At 46.4% G+C, this 18545-nt stretch overlaps 1 protein-coding gene across 18 annotated transcripts in view; it reads left to right on the forward strand.

Moving 5' to 3' along the window:
• The window catches only part of RNF144A (ring finger protein 144A), a 123376-nt gene that overhangs the window by 68594 nt on the left and 36237 nt on the right, over positions 1–18545 (forward strand). For 7 of the 18 annotated variants that reach the window (XM_061154760.1, XM_061154757.1, XM_061154759.1 and 4 more), the window contains one exon: positions 17592–17740. The exons of 4 other annotated variants lie outside the window; for them this stretch is intronic. In XM_061154760.1, coding sequence (XP_061010743.1) covers positions 17603–17740 — 138 coding nt within the window. In that variant the 5' untranslated portion in view covers positions 17592–17602. Of the gene's footprint in view, positions 1–17591; positions 17741–18405; positions 18425–18545 lie in introns of those variants that run through there. 7 more of the 18 variants (XM_061154763.1, XM_061154771.1, XM_061154768.1 and 4 more) reach the window with 3 other exon arrangements.

The following is an 18545-nucleotide window of genomic DNA, read 5'->3' on the forward strand; positions in this document are numbered from 1 at the left end:
CACTCATCCTCCTGGACCCCAGCCCTCCTGCAAAGGAGGGGCAGTGTTTCTTGGAGCTGTTGTAAGATTAAGTGGCTCATGAAAGTGTATACTTTGGAAGTTCTCAGTCGATGTTAGCTGTTATTGGTGTTTCTTAATCTTTGTTTGGGACTTCCCAGGTGATATAATGGTAAAGAATCTACCTGCCAATGCAGGAAACACACATTTGATCCCTAGGTCTGGGAGATCCCCCGGAAGAGGAAATGGCAACCCACTCCAGGATTCTTGCCTGGGAAATCCCACGGACAGAGGAGCCTGGTGGGCTACAGTCCCAAAGAGTCCAACACGACTGAACAGGCACACGCACAATCTTTGTTTGAATTGATGTTGCTTTGCTTTCTTTGTGGGAAAAATAAGACCCTTCCCTGGAGGCTGACAAGTCTCTGTCTAAAACCTTAGCTCTGACAGGCAGAGGATCAGAGAATGCTGACAATAAGTGGCAGATTTTAAATTTGGAGTAGAGCAGATGCACACTGACATTTTGAGAACTCTGAGCTAGCTCAGAGAAGAAAAACACTCTTAAAACCATTTGAAACTTTTCTCTTATATAATTTTGAAATGCATCCCCTGACTTTGAGTAGGCCAGTCAATGTATAGAATGAACAGGCTTTATTCCTTGATTGAATTAACACCGAGCAAGAGATCCTCTGTCTATGCTAAATGGCTATGATAGTTCAGTCTGTTTTATCAAAGTCTTTGTAAGCTTATCCATGTAGTTCACAGTCAGTTTTATTTAAAAGTAACAGTTGAGGAGTCCTGTTTGCCAGCTATGCCTTGTCAGTCTCTCTACCCTCCACCAAGCCCACCCTGTTAGGTAACTTTTAATTAGGATTTGGGTATTCCTAAAGTGTTCTTTTTTTTTTTTAATTGAAGTATAGTTGATTTACAATGTTATGTTAGTTTCAGGTGTATAGTAAAGTGATTCAGTTACACACACACACACACACACATTCTTTATCAGATTCTTTTCCCGTTATAGTTTATTACAAGAAATTGAGTATAGTTCCGAGTGCTATACAGTAGTTCCTTGTTGATTATCTATTAATATTTTATATATAGTAGTGTATCAGAGAAGGCAATGGCACCCCACTCCAGTACCCTTGCCTGGAAAATCCCCTGGGCGGAGGAGCCTGATATGCTGCAGTCCATGGGGTCGCGAAGAGTCGGACATGACTGAGCGACTTCACTTTCACTTTTCACTTTTATGCACTGGAGAAGGAAATGGCAACCTACTCCAGTGTTCTTGCCTGGAGAATCCCAGGGATGGGGTTGCACAGAGTCGGACACGACTGAGGTGACTTAGCAGCAGCAGTGTATATGTGTTAGTCCCAAACTCCTGGTTTTCCCCTTTGACAACCATAAGTTTGTATTCTATGTCTGTGAGTCTATATGTTTTGTAAGTAAGTTCATTCGTATAATTTTTTTTTTTTAGATTGTACATATAAGTGGTATCTTATAAGAGTTGTCCTTCTCAATCTGGCTTAACTTCACTTATGACAGAATTTAGGTCTATCCATGCTGCTGCAAATGGCATTACTTCATTTTTTCTGGCTGAGTCATATTCCGTTGTATACATATAAGGCGTCTTCTTTATCCAGTCATCTGCTGATGGACATTTAAGTTGCTTCCATGTCTTGGCTAATTTTGAAGAGCTCTGTGGAGAATACTGGGGCTCTTGTATCTTTTCAAATTATAACTTTTCCCCTGTTTATACCCAGGAGTGGGATATGGTAGCTCTATTTTCACTTTTTTAAGGGATCTTCATACTGATCTCCATGGTGGCTACACGTGTACATCTAGTGTTTCTTTATGCAAATATAAATAAGTACAAATATACACAAAATTCAGAATGTAATATACATGTTCTATACTTCACATTTTTAATCTACTACGTTGTGCAGACCTTCCCTTTTTAACTTGTAGAATATTTCTCCTTTCTGCCATCACCTAGTACTGAATTCTAGGGTTGTTTTTCTCAGTTTATTTAACCTGTCTCCTACTTGGATTGTTTTTCGTCTTTTGGTATTTCAAACAAGGCCACAGTAACAAACTTCATTCACTGGTCATGTGCCCTAGAAGGCTATCTGGATCACATGGGCAAATATAGATAATGTGTTGGTGAATTCTAAGAACAAAGCAAAGCATAAAACCTTTTGATGTATTGTATCATTTTGAACTCCAGTGGGTCAGGAGAGCAGTTATTGACCAACAGCCTCGTGGATGAGTGTTTTGCAAAATGTTTGAATGTTTGCTGGGTAGAAAATTGAGAAATGGCATCTTATGTCATGAATTTGCATGTCTTCTTAGGACTGTGTCCCTCTGGAGGATACTTGTTTTTCTTCCCTGTGAACTGTTTCTTGTTCTTTGATCATTTTCTATTACTGTTGTTCTTTCATCAGTTTCTAAAACTCTGTATAAAGGAGATTAACTGTTTGGGATACGTTTTGCAACTGTTCACTGAAACAGTTTCTTTATTTTGACTTGCCTTGGGTTTGTAGAAGTTTTTGAGATCATATAATTATAATTATATGTATGACTTTCCGGTGGCTCAGCACTTAAGAATCTGCCTGCCAGTGCCGCAGAAGCGGGTTCGATCCTGGGGTCGGGAGGATCCCCTGGAGGAGGAAATGGCGGCCACTCCAGTATTCTTGCCTGGAGAATCCCATGGACACGGGAGCCTGGAGGGCTACAGACCATGGGGTCGTAAGGGTTTCCTCAGTGGCTCATTGGTAAAGAATCCACCTGCAATGCAGAAACCGCAGGAGATGTGGGATCAATCCCTGGGTCTGGAAGATCCCCTGGAGGAGGGCATGCATGGCAACCCACTCCAGGATTCTTGCCTGGAGAATCCCATGGACAGAGAAACCTGGCGGGCTATGGTCCATGGAGTCACAAAGTGTCAGACACAACTGAGTGACTACTTCACACTTCACTTCATCTTCACTTTGGTGGCTCAGTGGTAAGGAATCAGCCAGCCAATGAACGAGAAGAAAGACAATGCAGGAGATACGGGTTTGACCCTTGCGTCAGGAAGATCCCCTGGAGAAGGAAATAGCAGCCCACTCCAGAGTCCTTGCCTGGAGAATCACATGAACAGAGGAGCCTCGTGGGACTGTTTCAGAAAGAGCAGAATGTCCCCTCACTGTAATGAAGCAATGACTCCACTTGTATGAGTGTGTATCCTTTCTTTGTCTCTAGAGGCTAACATAACATATGATTTTTATACTTCTTTTCCACTCACCAAAATTACATTAAGCCATTGGTTAAGACTGCAGAATATCATTGTGTGGCTCATAGTCTTCCACTCTTCTGCTTTTACTGGCTTGATATTTCTTTTAAAAAATTACATTTATGGTCTTTTATGTATTATGGGAAATGCTATGACAAATATTTTCATGTCCATAGTTTTTTTCATGCTTTATGGATGGATTCCCAGAAATGGGATTACTTGATCAAAGGAGTTGAACGTTTTTAAGGTCCTTGATAAATATTGCCTGCTGCCTCTCAATAGCATACTATTAATGTGTGTTACTGTTAGTCTTGTGTGTTTTAGTATTGGCTTCATGACTGTAGAGTTTGGACTTCCCAGGTGGCTCAGTGGTAGGGAATCTGCCTGCCAATGTAGGAGACATGGGTTCGATCCCCGGGTTGGAAAGATCCTCTAGAGAAGGAAATGGCAACCCACTCCAGTAGTCCAACTTGGGAAATCCCATGGACAGAGGAGCCTGATGGGCTACAGTCCACGAGGTCTCAAAAGAATTGGACACGAATGAGCAACTCAACAACAACCATGACTGTAATCAAATTATTATAGTTAAAAACAATGCAGTTGATTTCATAGGTGGAAAACCCACCATTATCATTTTCCATGTGACTAACTCAAGCTGCAGAGAGCTTAGATGTGCCAAGGCCACAGAGCTGGCTACAGCCAGTGTCCTGGTCCCCAGGAAGAAAGAGAAAGCTGGCACGTTTCTGCATGAATTCACACCAAAGCACAGGTGACTGGAATTGGTTCTTTGGACAGTTTTCACATACATTGAGTTGAGCCAAAATGAGAAATTTTATTTCCCAGAAGAGAAAATCACACCTAATTGCTAATTGAGTAGTTACTGAGACATCCACTCAGTAAATATTTCCTTTCCACATACAGCCTGTAATACCAGGTAGTGATACGACGTGGACATAGCATCCTTCCTGTCCTGGTGACATCTCTGGTAGATCAGTGATCCTTCCCACATGCCCCGCCCCCCCAACCCCCTTCCCCCTGGCTTTCTCCCAGGTGTGAATTCATCAGATAAATTGTGCCTACCCATTTTTATGGAGCACCTCCTCTGTGCCAGGGCCGTGGGACCCGACAGAGAGCAAAGCCAGTGAAAATAAGTTTCCTCGAGGAATGTGTCTTCCCAACAGGGCGACAGAAAATAAACGAGATAAGCAAATTACGCCACAGACACTGATGGGCAGGAAGAGAAGACGGAAGCGTGTGTGTGCAGGTGGGCTTGAGGGGCTCGTGTGTCTCCTGCGCCGCTGGGGGGTTGTCAGAAGTTTTCAAGCAGGAGAGCGAGACCTGATGGAGCAGCGTCTTGCAGACAAGGTTGTTGCAGAGCCCAGAGAAACAGCCCCCCAGCCCCTCATCCCTCAGTATCTCTGGATAAGTGGTGAGCAGACCCGGAAAGGACACCTGGGCGCCGGCAGGTGAGGGTGTCAGTGGTCTTCCATGGCCCGGGGGCACCTGGACCTGCTCATTCCTGGATTGTCAGGAAGCTGGCAGATGGCCGTGGATGCCAGTCCCTGGAGTCCTGTGATAACCTAAGAAAGAGGAAAACATTGGCTGGACCTGGTGGGTTTTGTTATTGTTGGTGCTGTAGTTCTATACTAACGATTCTCAAGTGGCCAGAGTTTTACATCCTTGAGAGAACATAGTCCCTTTAGGCCCATTATCATGTCAACAACTTGGTCCTTCCCTGCAACAGACTCCTCCGCGTCTGTTCTCCGTGAAGGAAGGCTCCACGCACAGGGACACCGGGCGCCAGTCCTGGGAGTCCAAGTCCGGCTTCCATCCCAGGGCTGGAAATAAATACACTTTCTAGACTTGCTTTATTATGGATATTCCCAGCAGGAATGCTCCCCACCTTGGAAGCTGCTGTTTTCTTGGGAATAATTGGAAGTTTGCATCTCTGTTTCCCTGCAGGGGAGGTTGCGTCAGTATATTTGATTACCTCCTGTTCCCTCACGGGTGGGCTTCCAACAAAGCAGCGTGTTCGGGAGACACTGAGCTAGGTCTGCAGGCGGAGCCCTGGCCCTGTTGGTCTGGGGCTTTCTCTCTGCGTGAATCTTCTCTAAATGAAAACTGTGTCTGCACCTGCGGGGGATCTTTGTTGCCATGTCAGAACTCATTTTGAGTAAGTTTTGTGGTTTTTCTGTCTAACAGAGCCCCCAGTGGTGTCTAGCAATGGGCTGGAGAGGGGATGGACAAACTGTTGGAACAAGAAGGGGACGAGACAGGGTTCGTGGCATTGCCTTGATCTCATCTCTCAGTCGTGACTTGGGTTTCTCTCTCTTCATAAAGTAAGCCCATTGGCGCTTGGGGTCTCCATATAGCCAGAGTCAGAAAAGTGAGGCTGGAGTGGCTGTGGTGTGCTCTGAGTCCCTGCTGGAATGTGAGCTCTAGACTGGTGGGCGAGGGCTGGGAAGGCAGCTTGACGTGGGGGAGTGAGGGGGACTCAGAGCTGGGTGGGATGGAGCTCGACCCTTCCTAACCTCCTAATCTGGGCCACACCCCTGGAGCCCCAGACCCCTGGTTTTCAGTTTCGTCCAAGTCCAAGGACATACTGACGACCCAGCCTTCCTCACAGAGACGTTGGGAGACTGGGAGGATGATAGGTGGTTTTTTCTCCCCAATTATTAGAAAGTACAGTGTCTCGGCACTGAGCCCGGGGAGTACAGAGAAGCTTGTGAGATTGTGACTCGTCTCATCAAGGAAGTCGAGCTCTGGATTGATTTCGGCATCTTGGCCAACTCGATAGACTGTCCTTCCCTTCGTGGGGCCCAGACGCCTCATTTCGTAACCGGAGGACTCTCGGTGATGAAAAAGATGTTTTTAGGTAAAAAATAGGACATTTTCAACATTCTTAGGTTAAAACATCAGTGGCTTCCCCATCCATCCACCTCCCCCACCCCCCCTACCCCACCCAGAGGGTGGCTGACCTCTTTTGTCGTAAGATGGTAGAACAGCCAGGTTAGCAACTGGCTTTTTAAGAACCATTTTATTTTTGTTTTGTTTATTCATTTTTGGCTACACTGGTCTTTGTTGCTGCGCGCACAGACTGTCTCCAGGAGAGTGGAGACACGCTTTATTGCTTCTTTCTCATTGTGGAGGCTTCTCTTGTTGCGGACCGCAGGGCTCTAGACTGTGGGCTTCAGTAGTTGTGATGCACGGTCTTAGTTGCCCCCAGCACATGGAATCTTCCTGGACTGGGGAGCGAACCTGTGTCCCCTGCATTGGCGGGTGGACTCTTAACCACTGGACCACCAGGGAAGCCCCTGGCAGTTGGCGTTTCTGTGCAGCAGACAGAGGCAGAGCGGCTTCTACAGGCTCCTGGGAGCCCCCAGCAGCCCATCAACCGTCCGAGCCATGGGTTTGTGAGAGCCTTCGGTGGACCTGAGGGCAGTGTGGATGTTGGTGCAGTAAGAGAACGTGGCTTGGGAAGTCAGGACACTGGGTGTGAAGCCTGGATTTACCATTTGAGACTTTAGGCAAATGGTTTTCCCCTTCTTGAGCCTCTTCTCTTCATCTGTTATGTGAAGATGATTGAGCTGACTTCCTGTCTCTGATGTGTTGGTTACCAGCTACACAATAAAAATCATTTTTGAACAGGTATTCAGAAACATCGCAGCTAATCACAAGGGTATCCGGAGATGTGCGTCAGCCTTATTTGATCAGAAAATAGGTCTGTCCTCTTCACCCCAATGAAATAGATAATGCCCCACTGAAGCTAGTATTTTTGTTTGGCTTTTTCCTACCTAGTTAAATTGGCAGTAAAGGAAAGAACAAAATGCAGTCATATATTTCTTTGGGTAGGTATTTTAAACTCTTGCTTGATAGTACCCACTGTTCTCATGCAATTTGTGTTCTGGGGGGAGGAAATGATAAATAAATGAAGAAGTGCTTGTAGACAATTTCTGGGGTAACATCAAGAGGGGCAGGAGACCAGAGGGGATGGGATGCAGGCAGTTTTATGTAGGTGATCAGATGACTGAAAGATGGTGAACAGTGTGTTGATCTATAGGTCATGGGTTTTGGAAAACAAAGATTTGTGATATTAGTGTCATAATTGTCATACAGATCAATTGACATGGGATTCTTTAGGCTTGTTACAAGTTCTTGTTTTCTAAACACAGGGGTCCTTTAAGAGTTCCCAGACCTTTAGTAGCTCCCAGTGATGAAAAAGATGCTTTTAGGTGCAAAAAATGACACTTTCAGTATTCTTAGGTTGAAACATCAGTTTTACATTACTCAATTATTACACTGAGAGCATAGCTGAGCCCACATGGAATAGAATGACGTGGATTCTGCCTGTCTCGGGGCACAGCAGGTTATAATTTACTGGTGATTAAGAGTGAACCCTGAATATACCCAAAGGTATAAATGAGAGCGTGGAAACAGCCTAGGGAGGATACTTGTCATCAGTGTGTTACAGTGTCCCCTGCAGTGAAGACCACTCCTGCTCTTCCCGTGGGAGGTATGTGTCTCTCCCCTGTCTGTGCTGCTAGATGTCAGAGGTCACTTCTTCCAGATCTGAGGACACAGAGGCTCAGACCGCGAGCTGATTGCACTTGTGTATGTCTGGTCCTTGTGTGAGCTACTTCCTTGGCATGCTCCTAACAGGAGAAGCGGAATTTAAAGCTTCCTGTTTACTTTCCCACAAGAAGTCTCCTGGACTCTGAGGGTGTGTGCTGGTCCCCCTCACTTGCACCTGCTACTGTCTTTCTAGAAGAAATCCTTAGGAGCCCGTAGGTGTCCGTGAGCTAGAGCACCAAGGACAGGGCACTCAGAGATGACTTGTCCAGGCAGCTCCCAGCCTCTGGCCATCACATGTCACTATCACGTGTGAAGGCAGAAACAGGGCCTAAAGCTCTAGTTCTGTCTCTTCCTGTCTTCGAATCTCAGGAGGTTTTGGAGGGCTGCTCACGGTTACACAAGTTTGAAGCGACTTTTTCAGGATGTGGTTGTCAGGCCCTGGCCTTGGTCCTGACCTTGAACCTGCTCTCCTGGATGATACTGGCAGGGATTTCCCGTTTCTGAGCCTCACCCAGGAGTCCTCGCTGGCATGTCACTGGTCATCCTGGTTTTGTCCTTAGAGGACCTGGCAGATATTATGTCCTCACTGTCATCAACTCTTACCACCAGTGTGGAGTTTATTGTATCCACTTACTTCTGTGTTTTTAGAAATACCCCCTTCTCTCATCTGGTCTTAAAAAGCAAAGACAAAATCCAAATAAACCTGATAGAAGAAACTTAGATCTTGGAGTGGTGCAGTAAGAAATCTGCTCTATGTATTTGGAAGTCCCAGATTTTGCTTAATTTTCTGACTAAAGTATGTCAGGGAAGCTAAAAACATCTGCAGCTCAATATTGATAAAAGGGCGATTCCACTTGCCTTTAAACAGATTCCCTGTCATTTTATACCTTTTGCGTGCGTGCTGTGCTAAATCGCTTCAGTTGTGTCCAACTCTTTGCAACCCCATGGACTGTAGTCTGCCAGATTCCTCTGTCCATGGGATTCCTCAGGCAGGAATACTAGAGTGGGTAGCCATGCCCTCCTTCAGGTCATCTTCCTGACCCAGGGATCGAACTCATGTCTCTTATGTCTCCTGCATTGGCAGGTGGGTTCTTCACTACTAGCCCCACCTTTATTGGATCCCTTTTCCCTTCATGATGAGATCCTCAAAGGCAGGTGCTTGCCCAGAGAAAAGGCTCTGGTTGTTTTTTGAAGCGCTGTGTGCCTCTAACTCTTGTAGTCTGGAGTCTAGAGCAGTGTTTAGATCCTTAGGGAAACCTAATGCCAACTGGCTCACTACTGTTCCTGAGTAGGTGGAGGGATTCGAGTGTAAACATAGGCGTGGCCATGGGGAAGGACTGGAGGTGGAATTGTGGGGAGTTCTTAGAAAGGGAGGGCAGAGAGTGTTTAGAGGGTTTCATGGACAGACAAGGCTCCCAGCCGCAGGCATGCCTGAGCTCCCAGATGGATCTGTGGCTTCAAAGCTGATCCTTCAAGAGATTATTTTACCCTCTAGCTCGCTCTCTGAGATGTATCCTCACTGCCCTGAAGCCCCTCTCTGCTTCTGTAGACACGGAAGCCAGGCTTCTCACTGAGAGCTGGGTGACACCTTCCCAGGTGGGTGGAGTAGGGAGGGTTCAAGGCTTGGGGAATCCTGGGGCCAGGTCCCAGCCAGAGCTCAGATGAGGACTGCTGGCCCAGGAAGGCCCAGGACAGGTCCCAGGGGGTCCAGTGGTCAGTGAGCAGCGGTGCTGACACCAGAACCCTGGCTTCTGGAATCTTCACAGAGGCCTGTGTCCATGCCCCTGCATGGTCCCTACTCTGTTCTGCTCACCCCGAGCCTCTACCCCTCCCCTGCCTGCCCCCACCCCATTCCGTGAACTTCGGTGCCTAGTAATAGATGCTCCAGGAAGGGACTCCTCTCCCCATCACCTGTGCAGGGACCTTTGAAAGGGACGGAGCTCGCATTCCTGGGTCGGCTTTTTAAACCCACTTTGGTCACTTTTATTAACTAATTGTAAGTAATACAGATATTTTAAAAACATAGTTCAGTTTAGTCGCTCAGTCGTGTCTGACTCTCTGCGACCCCACAGACTGCAGCATGCCAGGCTTCCCTGTCCATCATCAACTCCCGGAGTTTACTCAAACTTACCTCCATCAAGTCAGTGATGCCATCCAATCATCTCATCCTCTGTCATCCCCTTCTCCTCCTGCCTTCAGTCTTTCCCAGCATCAGGGTCTTTTCCAAGGAGTCAGCTCTTTGCATCAGGTGGCCAAAGTATTGGAGCTTCAGCTTCAGCACCAGTCCTTCCAAAGAATATTCAGGACTGATTTCCTTTAGGATGGACTGGTTGGATCTCCTTGCAGTCCCAGGGACTCTCAAGAGTCTTCTCCAACACCTTACCTTCCTCAAACACAGGGTCTCGCAGGGATGTGGGTAGTGGGGCAGCCTGGCAAGGGAGTCGCCCCGCCGGGTGAGGCTTCAGGACAGGATCGGGGCAGCGAGTGAAGTGGGAGGGGCTCTGCTTCTTGGGGAATGACTGGCTCCCTTCAGCCATCCACGCTTTAGCACAAAGAAGCTTCTGAGCCACTGTTAACAGAGGTGAATTCATAGCGCTTGTAAAATGGTCAGAATCTCTGAGAGGCAGGAGGGAGCTAGACAGAAGATCCCAGGGTACATGAAGGCAGGTGTCCTCACCCTGAGTGCAGTGAGGGACCCGTGGACCACGGAGTGTCCCCTCAGCACCATGCAGCCTGGACACCCTCCCCTGCTCAGGACAGTCTGCGGCTGTTTCTTCAATGAATCTAAGACCTCGTTCTGTGCCGAGTGCACTTGGACAGGCCAGCACGCTCCCTGCTCCGTGGGCCCCTTGTCCTTTGTCTGAATACTGGGGAGCCTGTGACAGTGAAATGATTTTAAAGTGTTTCTGTGTGTGTTTTTTTTTTTTTTTTTCTTTTTAACCTTGATGCTGTGTGCTTGTGCTTGAGAACTGGGGAGCCTGTGACAGTGAAATGATTTAAAAATGTTTTTTTTTTTTTTTCTTTTTAACCTTGATGCTGTGTGGCTGTGCTTGTGAGAACATGGTTTCTGTTTTGTCCAGTGGAGACAGCCTATAGTACAGCTTCTTGGAGTGTTACTGCGTTCATTAGCATCTCAAGACCCACATGGGGTTGAATGGTTAAAAATATACACACTAATCTTCCCAGTTATAGTTAATCCCATATGCCTCTGATTTTTAGTATCACAATTAATAGTACTGTTTGAGGTGAAATCTTAAAGAAAAAGATACAAATAAATTTATTTACAAAACAGAAATAGGCTCACAGAGATAGAAAACGAATATGGTTACCAAAGAGGAAAGGGGGTGGAGAAGGATAATTTAGGAGCTTGGGATTAACATACACAGACATGTCATAATAGATAACCAGCAAGGAGCTACTGCATAGCACAGGTTACTATACTCAATGTCTTATAATAACCCGTAATGGAAAAGAATTTGAAAAAAGAATATATACACATATATATGAATCACTTCGCTGCAGACCTGAAACCTACACAACGTTGTAGATCAACTGTATTCCAATAGAAAAAAAAAAAGTTAAAACCAAAAATATTACTGCTTGGGGAAACGCAATTTTAAAACAGATTAAAAATTTAGACTCTTAAAATATTCCCAGTTGACTCTGCATTTTATTAATAATAGGGTTGTCACATCTGACTCTTGCAACCCCATGGACTGTAGCCCTCCAGTCTCCTCTGTGCATGGATTTCCCAGGCAAGAATTTTACTGGACTTGGTTGCCATTTCCTCCTGCAGGGGATCTTCCTTACTCAGGGATCGAACCTACATCTCTCATCTCTGGCATTGGCAGACAGATTCTTTTTACCAACTGCATCACCAGGGAAGCCCTTTAATAGGCTTATTTGGGTTTAAATAAAAACAAAATTTTAAAACAAATGTTTTATTTTGGGGCAAGTCAAATGAACAGATTCGGTTTCTAAATTTAGATTTAGATGAACAGATTTGACTTTTTAGATTTATAAAACTGATGCAAATCTCTAGGGAGTTACCATACAGAAGAGTCTTAGGTTCACAGCAAAATCGAGATAAAAATACAGAGTTCCTGCATAGCCCTCGCCAGCCTCTCCTCCCCCAGTGCACAGCCTCCACCAGGGCTGACTTCCGGCCCCCACCAGAGACACGTGTGTTACCCCTGTGAACTGACACATCATCTTTGTGGCTTGCAGAGGGGGCTGCCTCCTCCCCGATCCTCGCTTGCTTCCCCAGAGAGAGTGATGGCAAAGAATAAAGGAAGGTCCGTACGCAGAGTCTAGCCTAGTGCCTGGCAGACAGATTGCTCAGTGCCATGGTTTTCAGAGTTGATCGTGTGTTGAGCTTCTACCTCCATGGGCTTCAGGCTGGGAGGTGCCTCGGGCGATGAGATCCTGTGGAATCACAGACCAGTGGTTCTTAGACTCACTGCAATGGGAACTCCCTAGAAGACTCAGGTTGCTATGTCTTCTTCTGCTCCCTCTGCCGGGGAAGAACATGGACACACCTCAGTCAGCTTTAGGGCAGCAAGATTTGTTGGAGGGGGTCCTGAGAGTAAAGGGTGGGTGTGACTGGCTGGCACCTGGTCTCCCTTTCACTGCTGTGCTTTGAAGGGGTGACGGAGGGTAAAGAGGGACGTGCAGGATCCATAGCCCCAAAGCCCGAGGCTGGGATGTGTGTTAGTTGCTCAGTTGTGTCAGACTTTTTGGGACCCCTTGGACTTTAGCCTGCCAGGCTCCTCTGTCCATGGGATTCTCCAGGCAAGAATACTGCAGTGGGTTGCCATTTCCTCCTCCAGGGGATCTTCCCAACCCAGGGATCGAACCGGAGTCTCTTTCGTCTCTTACATTGGCAGGCAGATTCTTAACCACTGAGTCACCTGGAATGCCCCAGAACTAGGATGGTTCTGGCCAAATAACCACACTATACCTTTAAGACTGTCTCCCTCAATGGGTTCTTTTCCCTTCTGGCTCTTTCTCATCCTTGTAGACCTCTCTTCACCATGCACCCTCTTTGCATAACCCCGTTGTGCTTAATGAGGGACTTGCCTTATAAACATTTTGAGTTGCTTAGATTGAATAATACTTATAATTGACCAGATGTTCTTAAAATAGTTTGTTGTTTCATTCAACTTGACATTCACATTAGGAAAACAAAGACTGTTTTTTCTCACATTGTGCATTGTGAGTTGCTTTGCCAACTCCTGTTTCAAGTTTGCAGCTGCTCAATGTTTGCAAGGCCATACTCAGCCCATCCTGTATGTCGGGAAGGTCGTGATGGGCTTAGACAATGTAACTCTTTTTTTTTTTGGTAAAATATGCCCAATTGTTGTTCCCTCTTAATCGTGATGACGAGCTCACCTCAGAGCTTGTCTACTCTGGAGGAAAGAAAACTGACCAGGTGCCAGGAAATCATGTCTGACCTGCTCCAAGGCTAAATTGGGAGGTATGGAGGTGAGGGGCCAAGGCGGACCTGTGCGCAGGGCAGTGGGAGGCCGCGCTGTCTCAGGTCAAGTGGAAATCCTGGTCCAGGAAGAAAGGAAGCAAGAGGTCAAGTCGCGTCTTTGACCAGGCCGTAAACAGGAAAGGCAGCAAGCTGCAGGGGAGTGAGTCGTCTGGGAACGGACCAGCCAGGGGCGACCTGCGGTCCAGCGCGAGAGGCAACGTGTAGGGACAGGGCCGTGGGCTTCAAGACGGTGTGCAAGGAGTAAGCTCCCGATTTCTGCCAGTAGGGGTGATGTCCAGTCTCACCGCAGCCTGCACAGCAGATGATAAAGCCGGAGGTTTCTGAGGTTTGGGTTGTTTCCTTCTTCCAAAGTAATCTGGGCCCATCAGCGTGAACTTCCTGACCCTGAGTCCATCTTATCATCTTTTGGTTCAGCTTCTCTCCTCCCTTTCATTCGCATCGGTTAATGTTCAGGCTCTTCAATCTGACATAGCACGATGACCTCTGCTTACCAAGCAGGCACTATGTCCCAGGAATTTTAAATACATTATTTCTCACTCATTCTTCACAACTGTACATGGGAGGTGATGGTGTATAGGTTTTACAGAGAGAAAAGAAAAAAACAAAACAAAACTTAGCTAAAATTCAGAGGTTGAGTAATTTCTCCAAAGTCACATGACCAAGTGGCAGGAAAGGAATTTGAACCTGGGTCTCTGGGTGACATACGGTGTCATCCACTGTTTGGTGGGTGACATCTCTGCAGAATCTGGGCCCCAGACCTAGCAGACAGTGTCCACTGCTGCCTGTCCGCAGCTCTCCAGGACAGAAAAGCCAATTAAGCAACCTCTGCCTCCTTGGGGACACTTCCAGTCTTAAGTGATTTCTCAATGCTTCCAATAAAGTTTTGTGATCTCTGTTAGGGCCTAGCTAACATTTTTACACCAAATAATTGATGCCTTTGAACTGTAGTGTTGGAGAAGATTCTTGAGAGTCCCTTGGACAGCAAGGTGATCAAACCCATCAATCCTAAGGGAAATTAATCCTGAATATTCATTGAAAGGACTGATGCTGAAGCTGAAGCTACAACACTTTGGCCACCTGATGTGAATAGCTGACTCATTAGAAAAGACCCTGATGCTGAGAAAGATTGAAGACGGGAGGAGAAGGGGACGACAGAGGATGAGATGGTTGGGTGGCATCACTGACTCAATGGACATTGAGCAAGCCTCGGAGATGGTGAAGGACAGGGAGGCCTGGCGTGCTGCAGTCCATGAGGTCACAAAGAGTCGGACACAACTGAGCGACTGAGCTACTGAACAACAATAGCAACAACATTCTTAATCAAAATATAGTCGGCGCTCCGTCCTGTGAGCTTTAAGAGACATTAAGGATTGAAAACAGAGGAAGGCGCTGGGAAATATAAACAAAAAAATCTTGGCCCATGATCCCAGGATCCAAACAACAGTGGACATTTAAAATAATAATAATAAGCATAGATTCAAGGTGTAGGGAAATGTTTACAAAAGAAAATAGACTCAGAGAGTGGGGGAGTCTTGACTCTGGTACCCTCTGCACCCTCCAGATTGCTGAATGACCCCTCAAATCAACCAAGTGTTCTGGCCCCTTTGACTTAAGTTCAAATGTTTGTTTTAATTATCTGGAAGATTCCAACCCTTCCGAAAGCTACTTGAATTTGTATCAGAGTTCTCTTCTTCTTTTTTTTAATGTTATCTTTTACAATTTTATTTATGTTTGCTGCACGGGTCTTCATAGTTGCATGCAGATTTTCTCTCGTTACCCGGAACGGGCACTGCTCTGTAGTTGCAGAGTGCGGGCTTCTCACTGCAGTGGCTTCTCTTGTTGCAGAGCAGAGGCTGTGTGGCGTGTGGACTCAGTAGCTGCAGCTCCTGGCTCTAGAGCACCGGCTCGGTAGTTGGGTGCACGGGCTTACTTGCTCTGTGGCCTGTGGGATCTTCCCTGATCGGGATCAAACCCCTGTCCCCTGGATTGGCAGGCAGATTCTTAGCCACAGACCATCTCAGAATTCTCTTCTAACAATGGAAGTTACACTTACTTCAGACTAAGTTGCTCTCAGATATTAACTGACCTGGGAAGAGGCCACTGCTCTGAATTCTGATTTCTGTCCTCACCCCCGAAGCCCATTCCAGCTGGAATTCGGTAATCCCCCTTGTTTGTCTGAGCTCTCACAGGTCAGGGTCCCCTCTGCTGCTCTGTCAGCCTGAGGTCACTCACACCCTGGGTCTTGTGTCCTTGTGTCTTATCTCCTCTGAGTTTTCAAGATCATCGTGTGGTCTCTTCCCTTGAGTCACAGGGCCTTCCCTCCACCAGTGCCCTGCCTGGAACCCACAGTGCTTCATCCTAACTAAACATTTGCTTAGTGATACCCAGTGAACTATGACTGTTAAAACACAAAAAGAGGATGTAATTTTTTTTTTTTTAAAGAAAAGAAGCTCACAGTTTAGACAATCTTCCAGGACTGTCTTAGGAGGCAGTGGTTCATGGGCTGTTTCTGGAAGGTTAGTTGACACCTGAGCAGTGAGGACAGAAACGGTGTGGGAAGACCATTCCACCTGGAGGACATGGAGCATTGAGGCCAGAGCTTCACATGCTGTCTTCCCTGTGATGTTCCTACAGCAGAGAACAGCTTGACCTGATCAACAACTATTCTAACAAAAGCTTCTCTCGCTGGCTTGCTGAGGTCCTGCCCTCCTGGGCTGGGTGCTTGATTGGTGTGGTGGTATCTTCCTCAAGACCCATCGGAGGGATGGAAGGAAGGATGGGGCTGAGTGGATCCCTCGATACCCGTCAATACAGGAAAGGAATATTATCATCAATGGGGGAAGGACTATTACCATCAATACAGGAAAGGAATATTACCATCAATATGGGGAAGGTATATTACCATCAATACAGGAAAGAAATATGATCATCAATAGGGGGAAGGAATATTACCATCAATACGGGGAAGGTATATTACCATCAATAGGGCAAGATATATTACCATCAATATGGGGAAGGTATATTACCATCTATACGGGAAAGGAATATTACCATCAATACAGGGAAGGAATATTACCATCAATACAGGAAAGGAATGTTACTATCAATACGGGGAAGGTATATTACCATCAATACAGGAAAGGAATATTATCATCAATAGGGGGAAGGAATATTACCATCAATAGGGGGAAGGAATATTACCATCAATACGGGAAAGGAATGTTACTATCAATACAGGGAAGGTATATTACCATCAATATGGGGAAGGAATATTACCATCAATAGGGGGAAGGAATATTACCATCAAGAGGGGGAAGGAATATTGCCATCAATACGGGGAAGGAATATTACCATCAATACGGGGAAGGTACATTACCATCAATAGGGCAAGATATATTACCATCAATATGGGGAAGGTATATTACCATCTATACGGGAAAGGAATATTACCATCAATACAGGGAAGGAATATTACCATCAATACAGGAAAGGAATGTTACTATCAATACGGGGAAGGTATATTACCATCAATACAGGAAAGGAATATTATCATCAATAGGGGGAAGGAATATTACCATCAATAGGGGGAAGGAATATTACCATCAATACGGGGAAGGTACATTACCATCAATAGGGCAAGGTATATTACCATCAATATGGGGAAGGTATATTACCATCAATATGGGGAAGGTATATTACCATCAATATAGGAAAGGAATATTACCATCAATACGAGAAAGGAATGTTACTATCAATACAGGGAAGGTATATTACCATCAATACAGGGAAGGAATATTACCATCAATAGGGGGGAGGTATATTACCATCAATAGGGCAAGATATATTACCATCAATACGGGAAAGGAATATTGCCATCAATATGGGGAAGGTATATTACCATCAATAGGGGGGAGGTATATTACCATCAATAGGGCAAGATATATTACCATCAATAGGGCAAGGTATATTGCCATCAATATGGGGAAGGTATATTACCATCAATAGGGGGAAGGAATATTACCATCAGTACAGGAAAGGAGTATTACAGTCAATACAGGAGAGGAAGTATCACCCACTGACCACGTCAGGGGCCTCTGGCTAAAACTTCTCAGAGAACCCAATGAGGCCTATGAAACCCGGGCCCCTCAGTGGTTACTCGGCCAGCCCCCGGGCCCCGGGTTCAGCCAGGAGTGGCCCTGCCTGGGTTCCATGGAGGCCACGCGGATCTGACGGCCTGTGCTTCTCTCGTTTCAGACTGCTCTGCCATGAGCGCCGCGCGCGCGTGCCGGCCGTCCTGGGACTTGGCCCTGGACCCACTGGTGTCCTGCAAGCTGTGTCTGGGGGAGTACCCCGTGGAGCAGATGACGACCATCTCCCAGTGCCAGTGCGTCTTCTGCACCCTGGTTGGTCTCGCCGGGAACGCCGGCTTAAAAGGATTTCGGGATGTGTCTTTTGCTTTTGTTTTAGAGACAGCATGCAGGGTCACCCTCACTTTTACACAGTTTTATTCAAAGGATTCTCTTCTGAGTCCGTCCGGCTCCCCAGGCAGGTTCCTTTGCAGGTGCTCGTGGTGCAGAAGTGATCAGTTACACAGAGGCTTAGAAGCAGGGAACACAGCTGAGAAACCCTGCCATGGTGTGCCCGCGCCTTTCTGGAAAAGAAATCTTCACTGTTGCTTGTGTCCAATGTAATGAAACGATGGCGTGCCTGAGATGGTCAGGGTGCCGTCCCGGTGAGTGTGCACGCCAGGAGAGTCGGCTCTGCGTGTCAGCTGGCACTGCCTTAGTGCTAAACTGGAGAGGATGTATTTTTTTTTTAATTGATTTTACATTGATGTATAGTTGATTAACAATGTGGTGATAGTTATGCATGTCAGTATGCTTAGTCACTCCGTTGTGTCTGACTCTTTGCTACTCTTTGGAATGGAGCCCCTCTGTCCATGGGATTTTTCAGACAGGGACACTGGAGTGGGTTGCTGTTTTCTTCTCCAGGGGATCTTCCTGACCCCGAGATTGAATCCACGTCTCCTGCATTGTCGGTGGATTCTTTACCTGCTGAGCTATCAGAGACGCCCCTGTGAGTTACAGGTACACATCAAAGCAACCCAACCGTGCATGCAGGTGTATCCATTCTCTCCCAAACTCCCCTCCCATGAGAGTGTTGAAGTCACACTTGAATCTCCTGAAGATGCAGCCAGCTTCATTTTGA

This window comes from Dama dama, chromosome 11 (assembly GCF_033118175.1).
Source record: "Dama dama isolate Ldn47 chromosome 11, ASM3311817v1, whole genome shotgun sequence".
In the NCBI taxonomy this organism is placed as follows: Eukaryota; Metazoa; Chordata; class Mammalia; order Artiodactyla; family Cervidae; genus Dama; species Dama dama.